The 23,953-nt window shown below is 35.9% G+C and overlaps 1 protein-coding gene across 2 annotated transcripts in view; it reads left to right on the forward strand.

Annotated features, from left to right (window-relative positions):
- LOC122632691 (nephrin-like) overlaps nt 1-23,953 on the forward strand; it is a 112,195-nt gene that overhangs the window by 48,576 nt on the left and 39,666 nt on the right. For both annotated transcript variants that reach the window (XM_043819817.1, XM_043819818.1), the window contains exons 5-7: nt 3,042-3,152; nt 10,714-10,941; nt 17,026-17,177. In XM_043819817.1, the coding sequence (XP_043675752.1) occupies nt 3,042-3,152; nt 10,714-10,941; nt 17,026-17,177 (491 nt within the window). The remainder of the gene's footprint in view (nt 1-3,041; nt 3,153-10,713; nt 10,942-17,025; nt 17,178-23,953) is intronic.

The raw sequence follows: 23,953 nt of genomic DNA on the forward strand, positions 1-23,953 counted from the left end.
ATTAAAATTTTACATATCTGTAAATAAACGCTCATCACCTAACATCCCTATTATTTCATACAATGGATCCATTATAAAATCGTGCTCGTACGATACTTAACCGTTATCATATTACGATTAAAATAACTATGAGATAACGAAAGAAATTCTTATGCCGGAGTAAATTTAAAATTGCAAGAATTTTTCTAAACGTCGCTATATCTTATGTTTTTCGTAAATTTTATAAAACTACTGTAATATCTTGTACGGGAAACAGTTTTAGTAGAAAACGATGTCTAACGGAACAACGGAAAATATTTCGTAAGAAAACGCGTTGGATACACCTACGTTCGACCATAATATCGTGTTTCTTCTTCTCGGTACGATGGAGCAGAAAGTTTTCGTTAATAAATTTTCGAGGGTAAGATCTAGCGGTTGAATGCGTAAAGACTAGCGCGCGAAGCGTCGCTCGACAGTTTCCATTTACAACTGCTACACTAACTCCGAGTATCAGACTAGACAGCAACATTTCGTATCTCACGACTTCCTGTTAAAGTCGACGCTAAAAATTCTGTAAAAGTTTCCTAAGGTTCTTTGCGACAATCGTTGCTGTGATCAAGTCACGAATACGTACCGTTCTCGCACCCTTTATTCTTGTTCTCTTATTTGTTCCACATTTTTACTAGTTAGTATTATTATTACTATTACTATTATTACTACTACTATCACTATTATTATTGTTTTTATTATTATTATTATTTGTCTTGTTTCTCCTCTTTTTTCAAGCATGAGATCTCAAAAAATGCCACATTTAATTTGAGAATTTACAAAGGCAGATAATCGTCATTTCCTACTAGTATCAACTAATATCTAAAAGCATCGATTACACTTGTAGAGAGGATGACTCATGTGAATCCTACGAATCATATTCATCTGCAGAACATTTGGAGGATATAATAGCTTGTGGCAGCGCTTTTCTCGATTCTAAGCGCTTTACTGGCTTTTCAAATACCATTGAGAATACGCTAAACGATAAAAGTCCATTTTCATGCGGATCTACGAATAAATCCCTTATGTAATCTGGTCAGCAATATAAACGAAAAATATTTTTACAGTCTATTTCTATTTTTAATGATATCGATTGTAACGCAAATAACCTAACGAAAACTCTGCACATCTATTTATTAAAATCTCGCAAAATACTTTTCTAGAGATCTATATACAATAGTACAAATCGATTTAATCGAAATTGTCATAAGTAGAACGACTTTCTGAAGAAATTCGGCGAAAAGTGTTCCATTAGTAAAAATCGATAAAGTAAGCGTCACGTTTTATACTCTTTTGAAGAGTAAGTAGTCGTGTTACGCGAATGGAGCTCTTATCGTGTCAAATGGGTCAGTTAAAATAAACGCTGTACTTACGAACGATGGTCGCGCTTGGGAGTGCTGCGAAGAGTCGGACAGATGGAAATCACGCATCGTACGAGCAACGAAAGTGTCTTTCTTTTTCGAAACAATAGTAGTCCTAAGCGAGGAAATCTTTTGATTTTCATCGAGAGGACAATGCCAGTTCGAAGCAAAATCACAGTTTGAGAAAGGACAACGTCGTTTCCTAGATGATTCCTACGGATAAGCGAGCCATAAAAGGTTCCGAGCGGTGGCATTAGCAACGCTAAAACGACGCAAGCCTCACGCGTCTCTAATCTCAAGCAAGATTAGAACTGCAGGCGCGGCAACTTGCATGTATGTATGTACATACCTATGTACATACGTACAAATTCCAAGGGAACCGTACGCTTTAAACCTATGCCGTCGACTCGATTTTCTCTCTTCTCTGTTTCGTTATTCATGTTGTTTTCGAAACAAGATAAAGGAATAATATAAAGCAGTGGAAAGTACCTAAGAGATATTCACGATGCTGAAAAATATGCGTTACGGTAAAGTCGACTAACGAGGAGACAAGTTTCGAAGAGCGAAGAAGAGCGCGAAAGCGTTCACTACCTCACCACAAATTTAAAAGTAGTCGAAAGTCTGGCCCGATAGTGAGTACTTTTCTCGAATCGTAGAGAAGTATATTTTCTTCAAGGAGCATTACCACAGTTGAGCTCGCTTATCGAGCTTTACCTTGCTACCACGCTTGCCAGCTTTCTACGATTTTTGCATCGACTTCGAAACTCTTTACGTCTCTCCCTCCGTAGTCACTCTTTTTCCCTCTCAACAGACTTTGCTCGTCTAGCTCTGTTGCAGCGCGCCTCCGGCCAGCGATGCGGCGACAATAACCCGAGGCAATTTCCACGAGGCATCCGGCCGAGAACATATCGGGATGAGCTCGGCCTGTTTGCACTTGCCTCCTCTGTATCGTGGATTGAGCCGGTGATGAAAGAGGAAACGCAGGAGGTAGAGGCCGCTTCGAGTCAAATAGAAGCCGCTTTCCTCTTCGTCCTCCCCATTCGCTTCCACTCTCCTCCCTCATCTCTCTTTCCTCATCGACCAACGTATTCTTTCAGCTGCGTACCATGTACCGCCTAGGGCTCTGTTTTCAAAACCACGGGAAGATGATAATGTACAATGTATACTAGCGATGGATACGAGTAAGTCTACCAAGGAGATAAGCCACGACTTTAAAACGTCCGTTAATTACTGATTCCAATAAAGGAGTTTTTATAGGAGAAGTAAGCAGACATTCTCTTTTCTCGATTACTTCTTGTGCAATAAGCTCCTACTTCGCGAATGAATTTATATCACGACAGATTTCCTCCTTATAAGATTGATAAGAAGAACATAGATCGAGGTATGCAAATATGTAACCTACCTACCTACTTACGGAAAGAATTCGAATCCAAGAATTTGAATTGAAATCGAATCTCGGATTAAATTTAGAAACAAGTTGAATCTTCATCGATTATGCATACGAACAAACTCGAAACATCAATTTTGTATATTTCGTACCTGTAGATAAACCAACCTACTTATAAAAAGGATTTATAACATAGATACTTTGAAAAATGGAAGATTGATATCGTGCATTACGTTCGACCAACGTATTTTCTCGTCTGCTTGCAGTTCCGCCGTCGAAGCCGATAATCTACGACACGAAGAGACGAGACATGAGCAAACTCCTCGAAGCCTATCCTGAAGGGGCCGACCTCACCCTCGTCTGCGAGGTTCACGGAGGTGAGTATAAACCGTCCAAACTTTTGAAGACTGTTTCCAACGTTATATTGGATCGATCGTGAAGCAATCGTAAAGGATCGATATTCGAGAAACTTTGCACCTTTTCTCTGACATTCTAGCTATCCTCTCAAACAAAAGTCTCATCAATGTAAACAGAAAGTATACGAAAAATGCTTGACATACTCGAATTCCAATGCTAGATTTGAATAAAATACGAATAGGTAGTCGTGTCGATCCATCATCGGACACTTCGTTTTGAGAAAATAAGATCTAGATTACGATAAGTGGTTGTGCCGTGCGTTTAAGAACGGAAAAGCGAACATCCGTCATACTCGATCAAATCGCACACCGCTCCTAAGTGCTCGTGGTAATGAGGTCTGATGAGAAATCGTTGGTTATAACCCAGCGGAATGAAAATGGAACGGTAACCGTCTTGAAAATAATTTTCTACCTGCCTCTTCTTTTTCCTCCTCCTCCTTCTTTATCTTTCTTCCTCCTCTATTTCTCCCTCTCTCTCTCCCCCTTTCTCTCTCTCTCTCTCTCTCTCTCTCTCTCTTTCTCTCTCTCTCAATGATATCAACATGAAAGATAGGGAAACGGAAGGAAAGAGGATAATCTTTGATTATCGTCGCATTCTTTCGGATATTCGATAAGAGGAGTCAAAAAGGAATAGTAGATCAACGATTGGAAGGGCAGAGTCTTCGATCGAATGCAATTTCGACGTTGGTCCGTAAGCCTTCGAAAGTGCTGGAAAGCGATTCTTTGCGAATGCGGGTAGTACGAAGGCGCAAACAACAGAAAGACGATATCCAGCGTGATAGTCGAGCTAGATACGGAAGCAAGGAGAGCATCGCTACGGCGCAATTTCGCGTACGGTCGCGTCGCTCGTGTTGCGAGGAAACAGTAGGTAGACGAGGGAAAAATAAAAATTGGCCCAAGTCCAAAAAAGTCGGCAGAGAACTCGACAGTACGCAGCACGACGCCTCGTGCGCGCCTACGAAAAAGTAAGCCGGATTTGTAACCTCCAGCTCTCTCGGAAAGGACCGAGGACTCGAGCGATGGCTACTTCAAATGGAATTGGACTTGTGCCAGAGGATACCCGCGGTTTTCAAGGGAATAGGATTTTTCGTTTCATACGCAAGATTCGCGGAAAGACGCCTTCTCCTCTCTTACCACTCATTTTCAGACGATTTACGTGAAATCGTTTGCTCGATGGACGAAAGAACACATTAAGGAACGCTCATTGTAGGACTTTCCTCTTTGAAAATTGTTTCCCTGTTTCGTTCTCTAAACGATCCTTTTAACGCTACCCTCACATCTTTACTAGACGTCGAACGATACTGATTTATCACAGAAGAATTCTTACTTTTCAAGGTAGGTATTTCTCGTCGAGAAGAGTCAACTTCGGTAACGTTCACGTCGATCGATTGGAATTGCACCGATAGCCCTTATGCAAATACTTTCTTCCAAGCGTTCTTCTTAACTTTCAAACGAACGATTTGTCACCGCAGATCGAAACAAAGTTTACTCATACTAGAAGTGCTTTTCGCTTCCGTGCACTCTCGCAATTCGTACCTGACCTATTATCTCGAAACAAGAAGTTTACCGAAACGTAAACGCGTGCGAGCGGAAAAAGACGATTGGAAGAACTAAGTGCAACCTACCGAAAACTCAAGCGCGTGTCCTTTGATTAATTCAATTATCAAACGTTCGTTATCAAGTTGGATTAAACGTTGGCCGCGAATATAATCGTTACGTCGTATCTGAAATTGTCGAGGGAATTAGAACTCGAGGGAATTTCGAATATCGAAATTCCTCTCTTAGAGAATCTAGCGTCAAACCAAATCAACAGCAAACGCAAACATAACCATCGCTCCCTAAAGACATCCTTGGAAGGTCTACTTGTCTTAACGGCGTTCCAGTCGGTCTTTCGTAAATACGTTTCTAGACAATATTTGTCTTCGTGCGTAGTTTTACAAATTTATCTACACATTCCGTACAATATGTCTTTGTTTAGAAAGCGAAGTCCCGTGACAAAATGTGTCGACAAGGTTTTTAATTCCGCGAAAAGTCACAGAATAAATTATACGTGATGCAAAATCAATGTCTTTCTCTCTGTCTTTCTCTTTCTCTTTCTCTACTTCACTAAACGTAAGAAGATAATTCAAAGAAACAATACGATGGAACAGTACCTACTTGAGAAAGAGTACTTGAGAAAGAGTCGACAACTAGATACTTCATGAAATAAACGAGTGTTTCGTTTACACATTCTCAATTCTCAATGAGAAAAATAGATTGCATTAATATATATTAAAGTATACAGATTGTAACAAAACTAATAAAAAATGTTGATTTGTAGTAACGAGTAAATTGTAAAAAATGTAATTAATTTGGGCGAAAAGACTTGAATATTTTGAAAGATACACCCGAGTATTTTCAAGGATCCTTGAACAAATGCACACAATGACGAATGTCTCTCACGACTTTACACAACGACCTACGTACATCAATGCAATCTATTATAGTCTATATAGCAAGTAGCGTGCGAACGTACGCATACCAACAAGCATAGATAAAGCTCGAGAGTGGCCTTGCAGGTTAATCTTCGTATTGTTTATTATCACTGCCAGTCGCAGGTTCACACGAGACGTATGATTTATCCTGTGACGCTATCGAGTTGCAAACGAAGAAATTTCTACCTTCTCAATGAGAGATACGATTGGGAGACATTTAGAATTATGTGTGTATAAGTGTCTGCTGGAAATGATATATTATATATATATATATATATATATATATATATATATTTATATATTTATAATCCATAAAAAGTTATTATTTACTTATGGTAAGAAAAAAATGTAAATAACTTATCGGAAATAATTTGTTTTTCATGTAGTTCAAATAATGAATATTTTACTGTCATTAAAAATAAGTGTTTATTACAGACTCAAGAGAGAAAATAAATTCTTTTTGTAGACATTAATCTGCACGTAAAAAGAATATTGCTGGAACAGTTTGTGCATGTGTGCCCATCTCATAAAGTTAGAACGTTTGGCGAAAAGCAGGTCGTCTCTACTAGTAAAGCCAAAAGATACGTATTACCCACGCGATTCAAAGGGAAACGAAAGATCAGTGAATGCATATGAGTGTGTGTGTGTGTATGAGAGAGAGAGAGGGGGGGGGGAAAGTGAGGGAGAAAGAAAGATTCGTAAGTACGGCTAAAGGTAACTTATCCGAGTTATACATACAACTTCGTTTATTGCATTGTCTTCTACATATACAAGTGCAAAGTAGAATTTTTTCTAGCTAAACATAACTCATAGTGTGTATGTACATATGCTCCGACTCACGAAAAAAAGGATAAAAGAGTAAAAAAATGAGAAAGAGAGAAAGAGAAAGAAAAAAAAGCAAAAACAAAGCGGCTTTAATTTATTTTATCGTATCATAAAACTATAAAAAAATACTGTATTTTAGTCAGGGTAATATAATGTCATCGGTTTGGAGATTTTTATCGATGTCATCGTATGTGTCGGTATTATCTCATCGTAAATTCGTTTAAATTCATCCGGTCGTTCAATCGATTTCAAAGTAGATAAAATTCTCACGTAAGAAAAACGTGTCGTCTGTATTTTTAACATTACTACTCGTTCGTTGGAGAGTTCGTAAAAGGCATAATACTTACACCCATATATTGGCTTTCTTAACTTTGGAGAAAATCGAGAAAAGAAGGAGAAAGAGAAGAAAAACGTTTCATTTTCTTTTTCGTACCGTTTCTCTCTTAAAATTGACGTCGGTCTAGGTCACGATATGTTCACCTTGTAACATTACGAGCTTATCCGATCACGAGACACGAGCAGTATGTCGTATCTATAATAGAAACGGGCGTATTCGCAACGGGTTGGATACGTTTAAAAGTAGTGCAACGTTATCCTGTGTTCACCTTCGGAAAGCTTTCTCCAGCAGGCCTCACTGTGTGCATTGTAGCTTGCATTGTTGTTTCACAATGCACCGTGTTTCCACGCTTCTCCGAGCTTTCTTCCTCGCTTTCCTCTTCGTTTTCCTCCTCGCTTTCCTCCTGGTTCCCTCGAGCCTCGTCCGGTATTGTTAGAATGTCGCCGCGAACGCAATTTTACAACGGCGCGCCGCGACGACCGCGATAAAATGTTTGTTTTAACGCGACGCGCGAGCAATGAAAATCTTGGAGCGTTCGTCCTCACCCCAAAATTCTTCTACCTCAATTGTCTCCTGAAATTTACTTCATTTATTCGATGTATCAACACGAAAATAGGTGTGAAAAAAGATGAAAGTATGTTTTAATAAATTAAAGAGTATCTATCCAATTTTTATGTTCTATATACTCAATAATTTAACCATATGGCTCAATTAAGTTATATCGTATTGATCAATCAAATGATTCCCTCGTATAACGTGTCATAATTACATTGATTTTAATGCATTACTTCCGACCAAACGTTATACCTGAATATGTACCCTTGACAAATAAAACGAAACGTTATAGTGTAACGTTACCATGTCGAATAAATACTATCTTTCCAAATTATTATTTAACTAAAGTTTCTATGTTGACAGAAGAATATACTATATTCTCTCATGTCCTCGTTATTGTCAAAGCATTGATGATTTATTTTACAACGAAATGATACGGGTTGTCATCTGGTAATATTAGTTAATTGAAATTTCTCGAACGATAAAATTGAATATACGTATGCGTCAAGCATGTCCACTTTAATTTCCTTGAAGCTTTCATCGGAATACAAAGGACGTATGTACATTGTCCATGCGCTATAATCTAATAGTATACATATGTATGTACGTATTATACCCATATATTTATGTATATATGTATGTACTGTAATAGAATCAAGCATAAGATGCATATATACAAATTCAAAAGTGTATATAATACAAACAGAAACAGCAACAGTGTCCTGCAAACAAAAAAATAAAGAAAATAAACATATATTATATGTTTAAAGATACAAGATTTTTAAAAACAAATTATAAATAAGAATGTATTAAAAAAGAAAATAAATGATTGTCATTAAGATGATAAAGAAAGTCATTATTGAATATATTATTCAATCTATTTTATCAATTCAATTTTATATAAATGAACCATCGTAATAGATATATAAAATCTTCTGTTACAGTACACATATATCGTCAACATCCAAAGTAACACAGATAAAGGCCTCCTCGAAACGATAGAGCGTCTTCTTTTCATTCTTTCTATCTCTCTTTTTATCTCTGTGTCTTCGTCTCTCTCTCTCTCTCTCTCTCTCTCTCTCTCTCTCTCTCTCTCTCTCTCTCTCTCTCTCTCATTTCCTCCGGCAATGAAATAATTCCTCAGAAGTTATGGGGAAGAAAGACAAGCGAGAGGAGCACTCGCCTGATCTCCGCTTTTATGCACCCTTTAGTTCCTTTCTCAAGCCTTTATGCCCGTTTTGTATGTTCTCTCTCTCTCTCTCTCTCTCTCTCTCTCTCTCTCTCTCTCTCTCTCTCTGTCTTTCTCTCTCTCTCTCTCTCTTTCTCTTTCCTTCTTTATGCAATTACTCTCGTTAAGTGAATAATTCGCTACTGGAAGATAAAAAAAATACTTTTAAAAAATGCAACTATTTCGTATGTGTCGTATTCTCCCTTTGAAATTACATTAGTCAAAATTAACAAAACAAAAATTAACAAAACCCGTTGAAATAATTATTCTCCTGCGTATAGGGAGGAAATAAATATCATACATAAGCGTAACATTGTTCATAAATCGATAGAAACAATATCGAAGAAAAGAATAAAAACTGATGACAGATGAAGAATACACCATATAACGTTAATAAACTATATTATCTTTAATTAGAAACTCGATAGTATTTTTTTACATTGCAGAAGAGAGAAAAAATATAAGATAGTTGCTTTGAGACAAAAGTTTTTGATATTAAATTTGAAACACAAAAATATTCCAGGAATATAGACGCATTGCTATAAATATACACGTTCATACTAGGTAGGACCACAACTCTGTGATATTAAAGTTGTAAAATTACGGTTTTGTTTAATTAAAAATGCACCGCACGTAACGCTTTCAGTGTTAGACTATTATTCGCAATAAGAGAGTATGAGATGACAAACAAGAGTTTGTTAAATAGTAAACTACTCAAAATGTTGTCGAAAGTAACGCTGTATTATCGTACTTTCTTTTATAAAAAGAATTTAGATTATATTTTATAATTAAAATTTCAAAATTATATACAATAGATGCATCTTATACGTATCTAATCATACATGTCTTTCTATAAACAAAAAAGTGATTATTATTTGTATTCTATTTGAATATATAAATTTGTAGATGTTTTAAAAAATCAATTATTCTTTTTCCAAAATTTTAGACTAATCTTTTTTCCAAATTATAAAACTACGATTGAGTTTGTAAAACTTGACTGAACAAATATGACTATCCTGTATTATATCGAAATAATCAAACAAAGCTTCGAATTTCAGAGACAGCTTCCCTGTCTTTCCAGATAGCAATGATGGCGATACGAAATGAAAGCGCGAGCACATACGCAATTAACAGTAGGAAGTCTTGCGCGCATCTCCATCGGGTATAGCGATGCCAATAAATTGGAGAAACAGACAGGGTCTAGATTGAGAGAGCGATGCCATCAGCAGCGACCTCAACGTCGATCGGCTGTTGTCGCGAGCAAATAAGACCTGTCGTTGTCCGTGATTGACGACGCTACAGAGTATGTCGATGTTTCTCCTGACTCGTCCTAGTATCCGATTAGATCGATTCCTAGATTAGACGGAAACACGGATTGTCTCTTTGATTCCGTCCAAATGATCCCGTTAACTTAGATTTACTATCACACATCCATCGTCTCTTTCTTCGTTTCTTTGAAACGTCTGTAATGAGGAATATCGATGAAAACATTATGAATTACTAACGATCTCAGATAATTTCGATGTTAATTATGTGATTTCAACAATAAGAAAAAATAAGAAGAAACGGTAGTTTCTAATAGTTGCATTGATCTGTTTTACGTCTGATCTATATAACTATCTTCTCTTTATAGGCTATTGTTAACTATATTATTTGTGTATCATTGCAATGAAAGATATTTATTTGTTTTTTCTCTATTTTTTTCTTAGAGAAAGAGAAAAAACATTCAATGAAGAATTAATAGATCATTCATAGTTGAACAAACGATCTGATAATCAATTACATTATTAACTACCGTCCAAACAATGAAGTTACAACATTCATCTTAAGGTCAGTCAAAGATCCATAACCCATCTCTGTAATAGAGAAATTGGAAACTTCCGAGATTCCATAACTTATCTCCCTTCGGAAAAGCTATTCTCGTCTCACTCCCTCTCTCTCACCCTCTTTCTCTGTCTCTCTCTCTCTCTCTCTCTCTCTCTCTCTCTCTCTCTCTCTCTCTCTCTCTCTCTCTCTCTCTCTACGTCTATCTCTCACATACACATATCCGCAAACACTATATGTCTGTCTCTCTCATTCCCCTTCTGTGTTTCTGTGCGACAGGTAAACCGAAACCGCAAGTCGTGTGGTCTCTCGGGCCGCAGAAAATCGATGCACCAACGGAGGTTCGAGAGACACAAGGGCCTGAAGGGGAAAGCAATGTCATAACGATAAGCAATGTGACAGTGAAAGGCCTCACGAGAAGTCATCATCATGCCAAATTGTCCTGCGAGGCGAGTAACACTCACTTGGCACCACCGCCCAGAACTACTGTCACCATAGAACTAAATAGTAAGTACTACGATACGAAGTAATACGATAAGTCAGCATAGCTTCACGTTGAATATCACCGAATCATCGAAATAGAAATGCCATCGAAATAGAATAGGTAGGTGAGAACCTTCGTTCTCGCAGAGAAAAGCGATGTTAAATCGTTCGCGAAATTGGAAAAAGGAGAACGATTGTTCGCCATTTTCGAACAGTTAACGAGCTAATTTCGACTGAATATATTTGCCATTTCTATATATAGGTACATCGATTGGGACAACAGCACGTATCCCATCTTTTCTCTTATGAGTTTTAATCGAATTCTGTTAATACATTAAGTTAATTGCGACAAGAAAAAGACTTTCTCTCGTGTTGATTCGAATGCTCGCTAGCAATAACTACCGTCGCGAATAATCAATTACTATTCCCTTGCATACTATATTAAGAATAAACTGATTTTAAATGCCATCGAGAACCACAGTTATCAATCCTATTCTTCTCTCAAAAGTGAATAAGTCAACGATAGAATGCATATTTTATCGAACAATCCGATTTGTCGAACAGATTTTTTCGTTATCCTCAGGGCAATATTTAAATTCGTCGAGATAAAATTGAAACATTTTTCATCGATTACAGCAGAACATAGACAAGAGGAGAGGGAGAAGTAGAGGGCTGGATAACGGAGGGTGGATCGTGGAACGTAGTGGCACCGAGTCGAGCGGCTCACCGTCGAAAAGCAATCGAACTCTCTGCGTCATTAATAACACAGCTTCCGATTCCGCTCGAAATTTTCGAATCCCGACGATCCGTACGGTTCGCTGCCGAAGGAAATAGCCACGAAAGCATTCAATTAAGCTTTATGAAAAACGTGACAAAGGAGAAAGTATAATCGCTTTGCGGCCATTTTGTGTTTTTACAACTATTTCCTTCTTATTATATACCTATAATCTGTACATTCATATTCTTTATTTAATATGAGAAGAATCTTAAAAATAATTAAAAAGTATAAGAAAAATCAACGTTTTCAACTATATTTGGATTTGATGATAGAGCAATAATAACTATATATTTACCATCGACAAATAGATGACGATTCATTATATTAATGATCAGTATCGAAATAATAATTTACTCGTGTCATTGTTTATTCGAATTTAACTAACGTAAATTCTGTAACTTTAACATTTACATATGTATGCGTCGGCAAACGCACGATCACATAAACTGTATATTTTAATTGAAATAGGACAAATTTTCAATCGCGTAAAAAACTTTTACTTTAATCCTTTACCACGCTCGTCTGCTATATTTTATTAGGACGCTCGAATACATTTTCCATTTGAATTTTCTAAGTAAATTGCAAGTGGTAACGATGCAGCGTGCTCGTGTTTCGAAAGTAGAAAATTACGGCAAACAAAAGCATTCGAGCGTGTAAAAGAACTCTTTGCACGTTGTACGAATCGCCATGATAAAATTCGTTCCGCGCTTACGTCTACAGATCATTTTATTGATTCTCTCGTAAAGCTATGTACAAAGTCAGCCAATGTTTATCGATCCTTTTTTTAATTTAACAAAAGCGAAGGTCTTTTCAACAAAAATTATCGGTTCTTTTCATATTTTTCATTTAGATTTGAAATAAATATTAATATTTCCATAAGAGAGATGAAAAGGCATAAAGAAGCCGAATAGTAAAATAAACGAAATGATAGAACAGCCAGAATATTTTCGAAAGTAATTAATATCAGTCAAGTCGCTAATACCTGAAAACATATTATTCACTCTTCGTGGGGTATTTGATGTAATAGTTATTTCAAATTTAAATACTAAGAATATCTTTTACGCTTACTATATATGAAATAATAAAAATTGCAGATTCGGAAAATGTTGAAAAAAAAGTACTTATTCGAGACATAATATGTGACAACAATGAATCGAACGAAGTAAGTCTTTATATTTTACGAAGTACGCGTAAGCTAAAAAATAATTTGGACTATCCCCATCGTTTCGGTTTTTTTCTATTACATACATAGTAAAACGAAGAGAGAAAGACTGATCAAAAGAACGTCTCTATAAACGAGACGCCTCACAAGCGCTAAATTATTATTCCTTTTTAGGTTTTTATTCTATATGAAAATATCGATGCATCAAAGTCATACAAAAAGGAGAAAGCTTAGACGGTTAAAAAGGTTTCTTTTCTTCTTTTCGAACGACGTAAGAACTGCAAACGAGTTCGCTTCTTGATCTTTCACTAATTGGAGCTGCACTCGGGTGAAGCACGCACCGAATAATCGGAATTATCCTTCGTCCAACTACTTGAAAGTTTAACGAGTTGGAGAATCTCGCGGTCGATACTTACTTTGTGTGGAAACTTGGACGCGCCGTAAAGACAATTTATTTACATCGTCGCGTGAACGATACCGACATTGCCACGTTATTTCCATCGCTTTCCTTCTTGCATAAGTGAAATATTACCTACACACATACAACGTACGTATAGTCAGATTAATTTACATTTTATATTCCTTCTATGAATTTAATATCAACGTCAATGTGTCGGCTACTATTTTCGGATCGATATACCTTTTAAACGTTATTTGAAATTAAAAAACTTTAGAAAAAAGAGGTCTACTAAATTTTTAAATGCACAATATGAAATATGTTAAGAATTTAAACGTTAACACGTTTTTTTGTTACTCGAGAAATAATAACTCAAATTTTCGTCGCGTCACGTTCTTTCGATATAAAAGATCCATTTCACAAAAGTATTCAAACTAGATTCAGAATCGATAGCAAATCGATTAGTAAGAAATTTAATGAATCCCTATCGTATCGTATGAACTCTGCACAAGTCTCATTAATCTATCCCTAGCATCAAACATTAATGAGACTAATAGATATTTAACAATGAGCAGAAAGTCCAATTGATCGCGTATAGCTGCATCGTAGATTATTACCGATAATTTATTGATTGATACGTATCATCTCGAAGTATTCGTTCTTTTCACTTCTTTTTTTCCGCTCGATAAAACTGTTCTAATTACTTTTGCTCTATTTCGTAGGAGCAAGTGATTTTGACTCTGTTATCATTATTTCCTCTTGTTAAAAACTGCGATTATATTAAGTAATGAAACTTTTCGAATTTAACTCGTAACTCTATTTGATTATCATTCTTAAATAGCTTCTTTAATAATATTTAATTAAGAAAATATCTGATTAAACAATTAAGACATTGAAGCTCGAAATTCTAAGAAAATCAGCTTTGCTTTATTGTTCGAATTGCACATTCTAACTTGAAATTATTGCAAGATACTAAATAAAATAATATAAATGTCATATACATATATTTATAAAAATTTATATCTTTAATTTTTGTTTAACAATTTTCTTTCACATGTTCTGCAATAATGATTCAAAAAATCATGACTTAATGATGCTTTGATTACATAATATCACTCTCTCAGACAAGTAATCGTATCTTTTAATGATCTCTTACTATTCCTATAATGATATCGAATATATTTTAATCAAGAAAGACAACTTTATAATTATGTCACGTATTTAGACCATCCCGTTATCGAGAAAACATATATATATATATATATATATATATATATATATATATATGTATGTATGTATGTATTGGATGAAACCGTAACGTTACTAACCAAAGACTTTGGTCCTTGCCAAATTATGCGAATAATATCACTTAAGAACTACTACAATGAGACTTCAGGAATTTCACTTAAGCCGGAATGGTCCCGTAACATTCACTCGTTCTGAAAACAACCGATTTAAACTTGCAAACGAGCTATTTAACGCAATTCTCTTTTGTCTATTACAACTTTATCGTCTTTTCATTACTTATCTATTGTATATGCACGTAGATTATTTTTAATCGATACTTATATAACAATACCTAAATGGATTTCATTCTTCGTTTATAAAAAAAAGTATTTAACGATTGCAATGTTAATTATTTTGTTTAAAAATTAAATTTATATTTTGATTTATAAATTTATTTTCTTTATGATCATATTTTGTTTAAAAATTAAAAGGAAGTAAATTTTAAATAAATTAAAAAAATTCTTTGCGAGTGTAGAGTTTTAGAAAAAATATTTCCGGACATAGAAATCAATCATTGACACATTTAGGCTGGTTTAATATCATTTAAAAATTTGTAATTGAGGACCAACAACATAATCCTACGTCATTTCATTCATTGCAATAACAGAACTCTATGGCCCTCAGTTATAGACGTCCAAAAATTGTATGCGGTTTTCAGATAGTGATCTCACTTTGAAACTGTTGGCTGCGAATGCGTTAATAGTGACATGTTCCAATTGTTGTTATAGAATAACTATTCTGCGTGAACCAGCTCGAAGCGTTCACGATACACAAAAACCGACTAAATTTCTGAATACATCTATTGTTTATTTATATGAATGGAAAAGAAAAACAAATAACAAAAAACCTCTTTTCCGTTCTCTTTTTCCGTAAATTACAAAACTTTTTAGCCTGCATGTCAAGAAACAAAGCATCGTAGCACAAGCGTTTCGAAATATGCTAAACTCGACACGGTCAGCGCTCACATCGAAGGGACAGCTCTGCCGGGCGCAACTCAGCGAGACGACCGTCCAAAAAGTTTTTCGGACGCGTCTGCGACTGACGTACTTTTCGCCAAGCTCGAGTACCGTTACGACTCTTCTTTCCGACAATGCGACACCGCGACACCGCTACAAAGCTTTCAAATCATATTTCGGTAAAAACTTCACTTTATCTACGATTATAGGGGAAAGGTGCAGTGACTGAAAGGTCTCAACGATTGTGTAACACTTTAGTAAATTTAAGCGTAATGACATTTTCATTCGTTTGGTTAGTAATACTATTTTCAATGTTGATCAAAAAGTAATTAAACTTAACTGAAAAGAATTAGGACAAATCTTTCTTTACTTTTTTTTGAAACGTTCCTACGTTATTCAAATTTAAATAATAACATATTCAAGTGCATCATTATAAAAATTATAAGTTCATATTAACATCTAATTATAGCTACATAGAACTAAAATTGGTTACTTTCCCAACATTAAACTGACATTGTATCTTTGATGAATGAATTTTTTTATTGGATCACAAAATTTTAACGAAAGTGTGCGACACATTCAAAAATATATGCAATATATTTAATAACATGATAAGTAACACGATAAGTAACATCGATTTATTTTATTCATCGTTCATATTATTTGTGCTAAATGTGTTTCGTTCTTTACGTAGAGGTAGAAATACACGATGCAATTGAAGTTCAACATCTTTACTATACGCTTTTTATCATTGAATTTCACAAATGAAATCCGCCTGAGGAAGTATGAAAAGTTTATTGGATCTTATGGAAATTTTTAAAAAAGCAGTGCGCACCGCGTTTCTGACGGAAAAGTTAAATCCGTGCCAAAGTTATACGGAATGAAGGTGCATCATGCGTGCGACGGAAGTAACGAAGGTTTTAACGAGTCGAACAATGATGCGTGATTGGAAGGTCGGGCGTATGTACCGTCGCAAGCACCCATATCGTTTTCAGTAACGATTTACAAGTAGACTGGCCAATGCGAATCAAGAGAAAGAAAAAGGAGGGAGAGAGAGAAAGAGAGAGAGAAATAGAAAAGGAAAAAAATAAAAAGGAAGAAAGAGACAACCAAAAGGTTTAATTAATACTTTGCTCGTTTCCTCCCCGCGCGAAGCTTGGACGGTGTAGGGCGCGTGCACTCACTGCCCCGACTGGCATCGAATTAATAACGAGTCGGGATTTCCCGACGTACTGGAAAGCATCTGCCGGGACTCGAAAGCCCATCCGTAAAACGTAATTTTGAGTTTAAATTACGGAAACGTTTTACGCGCTAAGTACTACCAAAAGGCAACCTTCTCTTTTCGGATAAGTAAACCTGATTTAATTGTACGCTACGTCATACGATTATCGGCATCGATGTTTTTTTCATCTAAACAAAACCGATTCTTTTAATTTATTCAGTAAAATTTAGAGATTTATCGAGTAAAAAATCAATCTTACGATGAAAAAGTACAAATAGATTTAGATTATTGCTATATTTTTTACAGTGAAACCCTTGAAAGTGGAAATCTTGGAGAAGGACAAAACTCTTTCGGCAGGAAAAAAGTACGAGGTCGAGTGTCGAAGCACAGGTTCGAAGCCAGTAGCGAATTTGACTTGGTGGAAGACTTCGAAACAACTTAAAAAGATGGCAAAAAATGTGAGTAAGAACTCTTTTCCAATGTACATAATTTATTTAATCCGCTTAGTCCGCCATTGCAAATTTTCAAATCGTTAGTAATTTTCTCATACATATCCTTTCAATCTTCTTATCGCAATGAATACCGTATCGGTTTCTTTTTCTCTGCTTCTATACGAAAAGAAGATGAAAGTAGATAAAAAGTCAAATAATATCACAAATACAAAATAGGTCGTAGTTAGTTATCGGTCACGTTTAGTAGATCGGCTTAGCGAATATCGTGCCACCCAATGGAATTGCTCGTTGAAAAATCGATATCCAGTCGGTGGTATAACGTACGAGCAAATGAAAAATAATGGTTGAAAGCGCGAATACACAGAGACTCAACAGGGTGACGTAAGCGAAAAATAACGGTAGCAGAAGCACTGGACCGCGAACCCTATGCGTTAGATTGCGGTACGCCACGCTAAAACATGACCTTTCCGTCAATTGATTTTCACCTTTTATCTCGGAAAAAACATAAAGATTACCGAAGCTTGAAATAATAAAAATAACACTATATCCATTGTCATAATCATAAGTGTACAGGAAGTGTATAGGAAATATGGCATGCACGGAAAGAAAATCACAAATTATTAAGTTACTACAAAATATTTGTGAAAATGTTTATATTACAATTCGATAAATCGATATTTTTTAACTCAGTCGCAATTATAGCATTATGTAGTTATGGAAAATATATGATGCAATTAACATCGTTAATTACACATTAACACCAATTAAAAGCTACAACTAATCTGTTCACTTCGATCAGAAGATTTTTTCCTTTCAGCGGCAATCGCATAAAATTTTCTATGTGTTTTTTAATTTATGAAATACTCATGATTTTTAAACAGGCCATCGAATGAAATCAAAATTAATGTTTTAAACGCTGAAATGTATCTATGCTCGTATATATAACAATCGTCAAATAATACATAAGAATACAAAAAGGTTTATAAGAACGATTATGAAAAATTTTTGATTCGATATATCAAAAAATTTGGAAAATAATCTTCCGTTATACTTTTCGTTATGTCAGAAGCATAAGAAATTCTCTACAGTCGTATCTGAAAAAGGGGGCGAGAACGACGAGATATCGGTCGTAAAATTCTTCTCAAACTGGGTCCATCTTCCGAAAGCAGCTTTGCTCGTGGCGAGCCGCTTAAGCTTAAACCATCGAGCCAAGTGAACTTTCCTTACTTCACAACGAGCCAAATTACTTTGAAAGTTAAACAAAGATAAGCACGCTCGCCTACTCAACAACTAGGAGCTCTGTCCTTCGAAAGTGGAATTCTATTGAGACTATAGACACGCGCACATGAAGGCAATGCTCCAGGAGTTGGTAATGGTTGATAATATGAACTATTCCTATAAAACGAAGATATTTTATAAATGAACACTAATAGATTGGATTAAGGAAGAAACCGGTAACGTGTACCACGCAACGATATAATATCTTGGTGCGATGGTTCTAAAGTTTCTATTTGCATATTTCATTTAGCTCGACTTATTCCAACACGCCACCCGTGCCTTTCCTACATCCCGTTACTTTCTAGCAAAGTATTTCCCTTAAAATGGGGAAGGAAGGTTACTACTCGTCGTCGTCGTCGTCGCCGTCGTCGTCGTTGAGGGGATGAAGCTCGCAGAATCGAGAGTGTAATGAGTGCGACGACAAAAGGCTCCTCTGGCTTTTATACGACACTACTAAGAAGATTAGGCGGGCGAGATATGATTTCAATAAAATTAAATCCGTTGTTCGATATTGGCTACGAACTAACGAATTTCTACCTAATACTTTTTAATACATTATTCTTTACTTTCGTTCGATATAAAGTAAAAAAGTAATTATTATTTATTACAACTATTTTACTGCTCCAACGACATGTATTTCCTTGCTTGGATACTTCGTTCTCGAAAAAAAAATGTATGCGTGTTAATCGCGTCAATGAGTTTAAAAGATTTTTTTGCGACGTGAATTCTTGTATTTCAAGTTTATCTTAAGATTCCAAGGAGTTGGTTCGTCGAATCATTCGATCGCAGTACTAATTATTCTCCTCCACGTCGAAACTTGACGATCATTGGGAGTTCATTGACCTAGAATTCGCATAGCGAACGAAAAAGCACGAAAGCGCTTTCGTGCCTGGAAGGGATTACGCTCGAGAGCTTATTATGTCGGGTGACCCGTTTGCCTAATTATACGTTCGCACCACTCATATCGTGCGAATAGCACTAAAGAACTATATTTGGAAACGAAATAGTGTTTATTTTTGTAAATAGAATATTTAAAGTTCTTAAAAACATTCTCTTAAACGATAGATAAAGACACGGATTGAAACATCACGTTGATGGCTGGTCGTTTAACGCTTTCAAAGACGTTCGCTTTTCTTTTTGTAATATTTTGTCGTAATAACGCTCTGCGTTCGATTAAATACTCCGATGTAATCGAATAGATTTCTAAGTCGAATATCCCCAGGCATTACAAGATATCTCGTTCGAACTAGGTAGATAATAGAACGTATCTCGCTGATAACGGTTAATAGGTCGTAGACATTATTTCGAAATGAATTTATATTCCATTTTATTTCCGTTTCTAATTATAATACGATCGATTAGAAATAAGTGCACTTTAAGGACAAATATTGGCTTATTTCTCATATAAGTGAATAGTTCCTTATCAATGTAAGTCATAGTCGAAAATCTTTTGTAGAAGAAAGTTACTTCTAAATCGAAATTTTGATTATATGTCTCTTTACATACCAATAGTAATCAGACAATACTAAAGATTACATTGTGAAACTCGTATTAGCCGATGGTCTTTTCGATAGAGCGTATTCGTACAACGTAAGTTGCTTTTCAATTCAGTTGTATAAGTTTCTGAAGGAGACGAACTTGAAAGATCTGAGGATGATCGAAATATGTCGTTGATATGGAAATAGCCATACCTTTAGTGTTTAGAAAAAGGCGAATTTAGAAAACCGCTGAACAACGTCGAAGGGCTGCTAGACTGTCTATGAAAAAAAATTTCCTATGCTTTGACCGATCGTCTTTGCGAGGAACGGTCGAGATTCCTTACAAATCTACATTCATAAAAATATATTCTCTAAAGTCTTTGATCTCTTCTCCCTTGGGTACGGGAATAGGATGAAAGAGGTTCTGACATGGTATTTTCCATGACAGAACGGGATTCGATCGAAACCGAACGCCTTTGCGAATCTCAAAACCGATATGACACTCACATTGATGGACCCGCGAAGAAAAGATACGACAAAACTAGTGCTTTCCGATGATCAGGTCGATTCAATTTACGTCAAATCGAATTTTTTCGTTTACAAAGTTCGCCGTTTGATTTTCGCTTTCTCTTTCCCTTTACCATTAAAATCATTTTGCTCGCTTGTAAACATCGCTTCTTACAAGATATTTTTAAAAAATAAATAGATAACAGATTATAATAGGTAATTATCTTTCAAAGGAAGTCTTTCATATTATCATTTGACGATCGAAAATGCCAAGATTAAAAGTTTAGCACTGCGAAGTCGATGTGAAGCGAAAGAAGTTCGAAAAGAGAACTTGCCGTTGATATTCAACGAGAATGTTCAAGATAACTATGTTCCATTAAAAGAGAACGAAAGAGGAAATGTTATAGCCATTTTATAGTTTAATTATAAGAGTTTCAACCTTTTTAACTTACGGTATAACATCGAAGGAAGAAATGATCGGACGACGCATTTAGACGTCTTCACAGTTCTTGACGAGACGGCAAAAGGAAAACGGAAGAATCGGTCCGTATGTCATGATCAAACGTCGTCGTTCAATCTAATAATTTCAATAAGTGCAACGAGGTATTCACTAAATAAACCTAAAGGCTTTCGTAGAAATCGTGAATGCGAAACTGAAATTTTCGAAAGCTCGATTATTAATTTACGAGTGAGTAAACGTGCCTACATACCTATGTATATACCTCAACGGGTCGTAGTTCAATTGAGATAGAGAAGGGCGATAATTGACGATAAATTTATCTCTATAATATAACGACGTTCGACTCTCGAACTATCACGTAAATAATAAAGCTTTTAATACGTCATTTTATTCTCTTCCTCCCATTATTTCGACTCACCTTCGACAAATCTGTGCAGCGCTCATTAAACATCCTGTGCGTTAAATAAAGGCCCGATATTCGGAGAAAATATGAGAGCTTAATGATTTATGAGAATTTCAATGTACCAAAACTGCCGGTGCTGCTCGGATTAACTGTTTCATGCGAACGACAGACAGTTTGATAATAATTTATCGAGCTTACCCGTGAAATTGCCATCGAACCTGGAAGCATCTGGACTGATAGCGAAACCATTAATAATCGTCCTTGCTCATATAATGAAGTTTCGAAGAAGCTTTATCTCAAAATGAACTGAATTTGCAGCATTTCATTCTTGACCATAATTTTTCCCGATACTGAAGCGGTTCTAAAAAATGATTTTTCTTTGTAACATACATTATTAAAACGATTCGAAATATTCACTTTAATTACGTATTAAACTTAAACCAAAAAGAATCGTATCTAAATGTAATTCATTGACATTTAAAATAATAAAATAACGACCTCTGTAAAACATTCGCTTCCATAATATTTACAACCGGCAACTGCATTGATGACACACCGCGAATAATTAAAATGTAATGGTTGAACTTATCCCAAATATAAATCGCTCGAAATATTCGACATGTTAAAAATATCATGAAGATTTAAAAAAGAAAAGTTTTACCACTGGAAAAATTCGACTCTCTTTGTATATTCTAAATAACGATAACGAATCAAATACGGCTGAAGTGTCAACGGACTGTTCGCACGGCGTGCAAATTACTTTCGTCTGCCTTTGCGTCGCTCTTCAAACCAAGTTGTTCCTGTTACCGGCCGACTTGTGTTATACTTATCTACGTGTTTCTGGTTGGCAAAGGAAAGCAGACTGTGTTTAATCAGACACGTTTTGCCAAGCGGCTTTAGGTTAAGGCGACACCGTCGACGCCCGGGGTGCCGGCACCTAATTCGTGAAATCCATTAGTCAGGACGAGAGGTCGTTCCCCATCGCCCACCCTCTTCGAAGTGCTGACAACGAGAGTAATAGCGATGGCGTAGCGATAATAGGTGGCGCCTTGCCGAGGACGATATGTCTGCCCAACCGTGTCTATGTCCGCGCCTCCATTAAAAGATCCTTTTCCCTTCTTCAAAGACGAATCCACTCGAAAGAATTCCATGTAGGACAGTTTGCTAGTGCAAAAAAATTACATATACGCAAGTTTCTTTGAAGAGAAGAACATTTTTTACAAGTCTGACTCGAGATTGTCTTTCGACAATACCGATGAAAAGACTCAGCGACAACGGGAGCACGATATAGAACTTTCGTCATAGACGCGAAAAGTGAAAGACGAAAGGCAATGGACGAACATGGATCTCAAAAAAAAAAAATTAGTCGAACAACGGTGCATATCCGCTCTCGTATTATTTTTCCTAGAGAATGAAACTGAGTCAGTAAGAAAAGCACGACTGTTATATACAATATAATCTGTCTGAAGCCAACCCTCTAATTCCAGACGGGATATTTTGGACATTTTTTTTTTTTTTTCTTTAAATGCTGACAGCGTAGTGATTTTAGTAGGAAAAAAAAATGTAAGAAGAAAAAAGAGATCGAGAGAGAAGGGAGGACAGGAAGAGAGAGGAAGAAAAAAGAGAAGGAGAAGAAGAAGTAGAGTACGAAATGGAAGCCGAAGAAAAGGCAAAAGGAAAACTTGCGGAAGCAGGAAATCTCTAAGCGAAGCTCTCCTTTTTTTTTGCTTCCTTTGGCTCTATGTATCTGGAAATCCTCCGAAGAGTAAAATGTGCACGCGGATTTATCTCTCCAAGCCGATCCTCGAATAATACCGCACAGAGCACAGCTGGTACCATTCTGATGTATATATCGATCATTATCGCAATTGTACAAATAATTAACAATGATTATTCTGTACGCGTCTCTAATACGTTGCCGTTTCATTGTGATATTGAAAAGAGCGATCGATAAAAGGAAACACGTAGTCACAATTAATAAGCTTATAAAAAAAGATGAGTGCTGGACATCAACATGAATCATCAATTATACTAAAAAATGTATCATTATGTCTTGTAGAATAAATATTTAAAGACAATATCCTAAATCGAACGTGTCAATATCGAATACATTCGGATCATGAATAATTTCGAAAATCGATCTTTCTTTCTCTCTTTAAATAAATAAAACAAAAATAAAAAAGAAATTAATTCCAGTCCTTGGGAATGCAGCGTCACGCGTTATAAAGAGAAAAAAGCACGATAAAAATTGCGTCTGGCAACGGTTCGCATTTCTCGTTCTCGGTAACATTCCATATACCTTGCTGCTATCTACGTCTCTTTCAACTTGCAAGCGAGATCTCTCGTAATTCACATCGGACGGCAGAATCTTCCTCTTTATACTCGTATATGTGCATATATATGCATATGTATGTATATCTAATGTGCGTATACGTATAATATCGTATCCACGATATGCTTTTAATACCAAGGCCAATTCCATCTCGCTTCGCGTGATTTTAATATCGAAGAATTCGACCGACTTCGAATGATGCTTTCCTCGTTATCTCACCCTGTACTTAATTTAGTTAAATCGAATTATGGAAAATTACATATTCTCTTCTTTTTCCACAAAACCTTTTACAAATCAGTTCGTAATTACTCAATGTAATAAACA

Source organism: Vespula pensylvanica, chromosome 10 (genome assembly GCF_014466175.1).
Source record: "Vespula pensylvanica isolate Volc-1 chromosome 10, ASM1446617v1, whole genome shotgun sequence".
Lineage (NCBI taxonomy): Eukaryota > Metazoa > Arthropoda > Insecta > Hymenoptera > Vespidae > Vespula > Vespula pensylvanica.